Source organism: Ovis canadensis, chromosome Y (assembly GCF_042477335.2).
Source record: "Ovis canadensis isolate MfBH-ARS-UI-01 breed Bighorn chromosome Y, ARS-UI_OviCan_v2, whole genome shotgun sequence".
In the NCBI taxonomy this organism is placed as follows: Eukaryota; Metazoa; Chordata; class Mammalia; order Artiodactyla; family Bovidae; genus Ovis; species Ovis canadensis.
The window spans coordinates 1,496,463-1,505,021 of record NC_091271.1 but is presented as its reverse complement, the minus strand read 5'-3'; the positions used below and the strand labels follow the sequence as shown (position 1 = coordinate 1,505,021).

General features: G+C 43.9%; 1 protein-coding gene across 1 annotated transcript in view; it reads right to left on the bottom strand.

Annotated features, from left to right (window-relative positions):
- Nucleotides 1–313: 313 nt before the first annotated feature.
- The window catches only part of LOC138431356 (arylsulfatase H), a 59,838-nt gene continuing 51,592 nt past the window's right edge, over nt 314–8,559 (bottom strand). The window contains exon 11 of the mRNA XM_069573437.1: nt 314–1,105. Coding sequence (XP_069429538.1) covers nt 1,105 — 1 coding nt within the window. The 3' untranslated portion in view covers nt 314–1,104. The remainder of the gene's footprint in view (nt 1,106–8,559) is intronic.

The following is an 8,559-nucleotide window of genomic DNA, read 5'->3' as shown; positions in this document are numbered from 1 at the left end:
AAAGTGAAAGGGAAGTCGCTCAGTGGTGTCTATTATCTCTATTCTCATCTGTCTTTTAATCTATCCATCTGCCCATTCTTCCATTCCACTCATCTATCCATCTAGGTATCCTATCTATCATCCGTATCTATCCATCTATCTATCTCCTCTACCTATGTCTCTCTCATCTATTTCTCTGTCTCTCTCCATTGATCCACCCTCCCATCCCTCGTATCTATTCACTGATCTATCCTATTAATCATCTGTCAATCCATCCACCTACCCACCAGGTCTATCTACCTACCTCCACTTACTTCTCCATCTTCCGTCTGTCTTTTTGTATATTTAGCCATACATTCTTCCATTCCACTTATTTATCCACTTTTATATCCTATCCATCGTCTACTCTACCTTTCTATGTGTCTCCTCTATCTATGTCTCTCTCATCTATTTCCCTGTCTCTCTACCCATTGATCCACCCCCCCCATCCCTCTTAAGTGAAGTAAGGAAGTGAAGTCGCTCAGTCGTGTCCGACTCTTTGCGACCCCATGGACTGTAGCCTACCAGGCTCCTCTGTCCATGGGATTTTCCAGGCAGTAGTACTGCAGTGGGTTGCCATTTCCCTCTCCAGCGGATCTTCCCGACCCAGGCATTGAACCCAGGTCTCCCGCATTGTAGACAGACGCCTTACCGTCTGAGCCACCAGGGAACTATCTATCCATTCCTCTTATCTATCCATTTATCTGTCCTATCCATCTATCATGTCTATTAATCATCTGCTGCCTACCTATCCACCTATCTACCCGTCAATCTATCTATCTCGTCCGTCTTTTTATATATTCATCCAACCATTTTTCCATTCCACTTATGTATCCCATCTATCTATCATCTCTCTCTCTCTCATCTACATATCTGTACAGTTTTCTCCACTTTTCCAAGCGAGCACACAGAACTATGCATGTGAAACTTGAGGAGCCACCACCTTTCCAAACCCAAATGTGCTGCGTAGGATGACTTTGCAAAGAGTTCACGTTCCTTTCCTTTCAGGAAGTGATCAGGGCACTTCAGCATGGGAGCCGGTGAAGGTGTCATTCCATTTGGACTCAACAAACAATTCCATGTCACTCTGCAAAAAAAAAAAAAGAAAGAAAAAAATAGCCAGTGAGACTGGATTTCATGTATAATGTCACAAGATCTGGAATATGCATTAAAGTGAAGTGGCTCAGTCGTGTCCAACTCTTTGCGACCCCATGGACGGTAACCTACCAGGCTCCAAGGTCCATGGGATTTTCCAGGCAAGAATACTGGAGAGGGCTGCCATTTCCTTCTCCAGGAGATCTTCCCGACCCAGTGATCGAACCCGGGTTTCCTGCATTGCAGACAGACACTTTACTGTCTGAGCCACACTGGAGGCAATGATGATCATTACATTCATCTGGTATAAATAAATTTTGCTACAGATCTTTTTTTGTTTTTTTAAAATCTAACTGTAGTTTCATCATCAATTTTTAAAATGACTCTCTCCTGCCTTGGGTAAGGCTCGGGGATACCTTACGGTTTATGATATATCCATCTGATCAGTTTTCCCAACATTTTAACAAATTCTGTTAATATTTCAACTCTACAGTAGATGATTAGAGAACTAAAAACTTTAGTCTCTGAGTTGATTCTGCTCTTTTTTTTTTTTTTTTTTAGAACAGCTACTTGGGCTTGTACTGTTTGAAGTGGAATGATTTTTTTTTTCCATGGGAGTGGAATTTCCTCATGGCCTTTGAAAAACTGTTTGGATCCATGACATGAGGGATAATATACACATCCTCAAAAAAAATGGAAGTTGGGTGTATACCAAGTATTTGCAAACTCAGAAATTCGTGGTGATCCAGAAGGTTTATTTGATTTTGCCGAGAACCTGCCTGGACAGGCACATTCCTTTATGCACAGAATGCCTTGCGGATGTGTGAAGCATGGGCTCCTGGGTGCTTTGCATGCTGTAATATTTCACACATCAATCAAGTGAACACAAGATATAACGGGAGTTTCACAGGGCCATTTCAGACACAGCTTCCACTAAGAGGGCACTTTCATATATCCAGCCATCCTTTTTCTGCCAACATCAAATGGTTCACTCCACATTTTAGAATTCTTTCCTTAAAAAAAAATATGCACTTTGCTCTCTTTTATCTCTGAACCAAAAAGCTTTGCTTTTAATGAAAGGAAGTCTTAAAAATCAGTCTCTCTTTGTTTTCCCTGCCCTGTTCCACCCAGTGACATTTTCCACTGAGGTAGATGTCTACGTGGCATTCTGCTGTCTCTCTCTCTCTCGGAAATTATATTTCTTTTGCTGCTTCTGAAGCATGAAAGATGTCTGCTGAGTTGGAAGAAAGTAGTGAGATTTTTTAACAACTTTAAACATGCCCCTCCTGGTGGCTCAGACAGTAAAGAATCTGCCTGCAATGCAGGAGACCTAGGTTCAATCCCTGGGTCAGGAAGACCCCCTGGAGGAGGGCATGGCAACCCACTCCAGTATTCTTGCCTGGAGAATCTCATGAACAGAGGAGCCTGGTGGGCTACAGTCCATGGGGTCGCTAAGAATTAGGCATGACTGAGTGACTAACACTTTGCTTAACACATTGAGACTCAAATCAAACCTGTAACAGTCAATTCCTTGTTGCTTACTGTTAGGGTTCATGAAGCAAATCTAGGGAAGTTTTATTTTGCTAAAATACCAACTGGTCTGTCAGGAGTAACAGTTAATTATTGCTTCCTCTTCAACCTTTAAAAACACACAGAAACCACGCTTAACCCCCTGGCTGCCAGGCAAATACCCAGTATGGAAACTGCAGTGGTTTCAATCAGTTCAGTTCAGGTAAGTCGCTCAGTCGTGTGCAACCCTTCCACTGCAGCGCGCCAGGCCTCCCTGTCCATCACCATCTCCCGGAGCCTGCTCAAACTCATGTCCATCAAGTCCATGATGCCATCCAACCATCTCATCCTCTGTCATCCCCTTCTCCTCCTGCCTTCAATCTTTCCCAGCATCAGGGTCTTTTTAATAAATCGGCTCTTCACATCAGGTAGCCAAAGAATTGGAGTTTCAGCTTCAATATCAGTCCTTCCAATGAAAATTCAGGGCTGATTTCCTTTAGGATTGAATGGTTGGATCTCCTTGCAGTCCAAGGGACTCTCAAGAGTCTTCTCCAACACCGCACTTCAAAAGCATCCATTAATCGGCGCTCAGCTTTCATTATAGTCCAACTCTCACATCCATACATGACTACTGGAAAAACCACAGCTTTGACTAGAGGCACTTTTGCTGGCAAAGTAACGTCTCTGCTGTTAAATACGCTGTCTAGGTTGGTCATAGCTTTTCTTCCAATGGTTTCAATGATTAAGTCCAGGTTCTAAGAACTTTTGAGAGTAACTTCATTTTGAAGTCAAAGATTTTTGCAGATGGAATGAAGTAAAGGATTTTGAAATGAGGTCTTCTGGATGAAGCTGGCCCTAAATCCAATGACAGGGTCTTTAATAAGACACAGGAGAGACGTGGACACAGAGCAGAAGCCACGTGGAGACGGAGGCAGAAACAGGAGGGAGGAGGCCACCAGACCAGGGACGGATGCCTGGTGTCCCCAGAAGTGGGAAGAGGCGGGAAGGACACCATGACCTCAGATGTCTGTTCTCTAGGACCAGGGGCGGGAGTGAGGGAAGATGAACGCCTGTTGATTTAAGCCCACCGTTCGTGGTCTTTCGATGCAAAGGCCACAGCAAGTTTATCATAAGGACCCCTTCTTGTAAGTCCTTCCTTCTCAGACTTTAGCAACTCCCGTCCACGTCCTTGGTTCCTTGGTGCAGAAACCACTCCGGCAGAGGAGACGAGCTTTGTGGCTCTTTTGAAGCGGGGCTGTGTGTGGGTCTGGATTTCATCTGCAACATGCCACTGGCTGTCAAGCAACTTACTCTTGCTTTCCTGACATAATCTGGAGAGAGTGGAGGGGGAAGGGGCAAGGTAGGTGGAGGGCACTTAGAGGAACAAAGGACTGTGTAAAAAATACATAAGCTACAAGGATATCAAGGATGTATTGTCCAACACAGGGACTGTAGCCCACATTTTATAATAAGTATAAATGGAATATAATCTACAAAAAGGTGGGAAATCACTACACTGTCCACCTGAAACTAACATAATACGGTAAATCAGCCGTGTTTCAATTTTTTAAAAAAGGGACAAACTTCCAGTTACTGGATAAATAAGTACTAAGGATGTGACGTAGAATGTGATACATTTAATGAACGCTGCTGAGCTTATATATGAAAGTTTAAGAAAATAAATTCTAAGAGTTATCATCACAAGGAACATGATATTTTTTCCACCTTATTTTTTTAATCTGTGAGATGACTGTGAAGTTCACTAACGTGATTGTGATAATCTTTTCATAAAATATGTGATGGAACGAAAGCTATGATAAACCTAGATGGAGTATTTAAAAAAGCAAAGACATCACTTTGCTGACAAAGGTCCGTATAGTGAAAGCTATGGTTTTTCCAATAGTCATGTGAGAGTTGGACCATAAAGAAGCCGAGTGCTGAAGAATTGATGCTTTTGAATTGGGGTGCTGGAGAAGATTCTTGAGAGTTCCCTGGATAGCAAGATCAGACCAGTCAGTCCTAAAGGAAACCAACCCTGAATACTCATTGGAAGGACTAATGCTGAAGTTGAAGCTCCAGTACTCTGGCCACCTGATGTGAAGAGCCGACTCATTGGGAAAGACCCTGATGCTAGGAAAGATTGAGGGCAGGAGGAGAAGGGGACGACAGAGGATGAGATGGTTGGATGGCATCACCGACTCGATGGACTTGAGTCTGAGTGAACTCCAGGAGTTGGTGATGGACAGGAAAGCCTGAAGTGCTGCAGTCCATGGGGTTGCAAAGAGTTGGACACGACTGAGCTACTGAATGGTGCCAACAGGGACATACGCAAAGCATACCTCAGTAAACCTGGAAAGAAAAAAGTGATAGGCAGTAAGATCTATAGAAACATCCCTTTCACTTTCAAAAAGTCAACCACTTTCGTGAACTTCCCTCAAGTCATAAAATCAGCCGGAGACACAGCCCGGACTGGCGTTCACAGTCCCCCAGAGTCCAGTTAGCCGTGTGTTACAAGACACAATGGCGGCCTTTGACTTAACATTCAGAAAAGAAATATGGTCCAGATTATACTAACCACCTGTCTAAGCCAGAAGTTTCGTCCACGTACCCCCAGGGAAATACCCGGTGAAAGGACAACCCCCAGATCTGGGAGCTATTTCTTTGCAGCTTGCTGGTTGACCACAGGCTTCATCTGATCAAATGACTTTCCTACAGCAGCCCCATAAAATACTGAGGCGAGAATTAGCTCCTAACTCGGCCTTGACGTGGTTTCCGTTACAACCCTTTATCAACAGACCAAAAGCTCAGAGAAGACCCTTCATGAGAATACAGCTTCTTTGTCCAAGATGACCCAGGACAAAGAAGAAGGGCAATTATTGAAGACCCTTCCTGAAACTGTGACATCTTTCTCGGAGATGGTCTGGAACAAGGTCGAAAGGAAAATGTTGAAAATATGAGAGACCCTTCATGACAGTGGATTTGCTGAAGTCAAGTCCTCAGAAGATAAGGGCCAATCTGAACTATCAAGGGCATATTTATATATTTTCATATTTTCTGTCAATCATTGCTTTGGAATGGAGCAATGAGCAGCTGAGGAAGATAATGTCTGCTGTCATACTTCTGTTTTCTGGTCGTATTTCAAGTTTTAGGTCAGCTCACAGATAACAGAAGTCAATGTACAGTCAGAAGAGCAAAAAAAAAAAAAAATTCTTAAAATATGGAATGTATCACCATTTCTCACGCCTTTGATTTGTCAGTAATTGAGATCGGTACATACTCAGGTCAAACCAGCAACTGAGCCATAATTCTGCCTTATTTTTTGCCAGAAGGCTTGATTCTGGGGCTGAGAACCCAGAAGTAACACATCCCATCCCACCAAAGTTATCACAGCATGAGGGGCATCTACATGTTATTCTTTAATGCCCACAGAGCACCTGGAAGTGAATTTCGTGATTCAAATTCTTCAAAACTGGAGGTGGTACATTAAAAAGAGTGTCTGTGCCTTGAGGATTCCTCTTTTCAGAAGGAACTTGAAATTTACTTGTCATGATCAGCTGTGTGACCCCATAAAGCCTGCTGTGGTTCTGGATTCTAAATCACGACCCATAAAGAGAAAGAAAAAAGAAAACTTGCGCTACTTTTAGGAAAAGGAAAGAAATGTATACATTGAAAACCTTGTTTCTTCCAGGGTTTTTAATCAGTCATGTTCCCAGCAATATGCGTGTGCCCCCTAGTGGGTACATTCTTCTAGGATTATTATATATAAGATACCCAGAGGAGGAGATGGTTGGATGGCATCACTGACTCAGCGGACATGAGTCTGAGCAAACTCTGGGAGATACTGAAGGACAGGGAAGCCTGGCGTGCTGCACAAAGAGCCGGACACAACTTAGTGACTCAGCATGAATGAAGATATATATAAAATGATTACATGTAATAAAAATATCTGTTGTCCAATAAGTCAGATTATTAGCTATTGGGGATGGGAAAAAAGAACTTTTTTTTACAAGTATATAGATATTTTTAAGAGAAGTTTCTGGTTCACAGCAATATTGAAAGGAAGGTAGAGAGATTTCTTATAGACTATTTGACTCATTTATGCATCGCTTCCCTCACTGTCAACATTGAAAAAAAATGTTAATAGGCACTTCCTCGGAGATCCAGTGGTTACGACTTTGTGTTTCCACGTCAGGTGGTGCAGCTTCAACCCCCGGTTGAGGAATTAAGATCCCACATGTTACACAGTGTGGCCAAAATAACTGTGTGGCCCTATACATACATGGTGGTGTTTAAGCGGTAAAGAATCCTCCGGCAAATGCAGGAGACGCAGGAGACTCGGGTTCAATCCCTGGGTCAGGAAGATCCCCTGGAGAGGAAATGGCATCCCACTAGAGCATTCTTGCTTGGAAAACCCCATGGACAGAGGGGCCTGGCGGGCTACAGTCAACAGGGTCGCAAGAGTCGGAAACGACTGAGCGACTGAGTATGCACACACAAACTCTAAGCATAGACAGAATTGCATCGTGTACACCCTCGCTTTGGTAAGACGGTTAGTCTGTTATCCAGTTTAGAGTGCTCTGACTAATGGCAAAGGTGTCTATCAGTTTAACATGATATACTTTCCATTTAAATCTTGTTAAATTTGTACTGGAGTAGAGTTGATTTATGATGTTCTCAAAGCTTCACTGAGAGTGTTAAGTCACTCAGTTGTGTCCAACTCTGGGACTGAAATCCACCGGGCTCCTCTGTCCAGGGGATTCTCCAGGCAAGAATACTGGAGTGGGTTGCCAATCCCTTCGCCAGGAGATTTTCCCCACCTAGGGATCGAACCCAGGTCTCCCACAATGCAGGCAGATGAACACCCAGGTTCTTCCTGGTGCACACTGAACTGAGTGTGCGCATTTCTTTTTTAGATTCTTTTTCATATAAATCATTACAAAGAACTGAGCAGAGTCCCCTGTGCTATAGAGTATGTCCTAAGTCGCGTCAGTTGAGTCTGACTTCTAGTGCCCCATGGGCGTTAGTGGACGTTAGTCTGTTCTGTCCGTGGGATTCTCTAGGCAAGAATACTGGAGAGGAATGTCTTTTCGTTCTCCAGAAATTCTTCCTGACTTGGTCTTCCTGACTCATTTGAAAAGACCCAGATGCCGGGAAAGATTGAAGGCAGGAGGAGAAAGGGATGACAGAGGATGAGATGGTTGGATGGCATCACTGACTCGATGGACCTGAGTTTGAGCAAGCTCCAGGAGTTGGTGATGGACAGGGAGGCCTGGCCTGCTGCAGTCCATGGGGTCAAAAAGAGTCGGACACGAATGAGCAACTGAACTGAACTGAAGAAATTGAACAGAGGTCTCCAGCATTTCAAGCAGATTGCTTACGCTATGAGCCATAAGTGAAAGTGAAGTTGCTCAGTCGTGTCCAACTCTTTGGGACCCCATGGACTATAGCCTACCAGGCTCCTCCAGTCCATGGGATTTTCCAAGCAAGAATACTGGAGCGGACTGCCATTTCCTTCTCCAGGAGATCTTCCCGACCCAGGGATTGAACCCAGGCCTCCCGCATTGTAGGCAGACGCTTTACCATCTGAGCCACCAGGGAAGTCTGTGAGCCGTAAGGGAAGCCAAAAAGTATTCGTTGCTGAGACGTGTCACATGTTAACAAGGAACCCTCTAGTTTCTGCCATATTCCTCTCTGAAAGCCCTACTTTCTCTCAGATTAGACTCAAAACCCCTACCTAACGTTGGAATTCATCTTAGAACCCTTTAGTTCTGGTGAGGTTGTTACCTCACGATCCTCTAGTTTTGGTGAGATTTGCCTCAGGTCCATCTACTTTCAGTCAGTTTTTGCCTCGGGAGCCCCTAGTTTCTATGAGATTTTTGTGTCAAGGAGTCTGTTGCCTCAGAAGCAAAAGGTTTATGAAACATGTAACCCAGGATG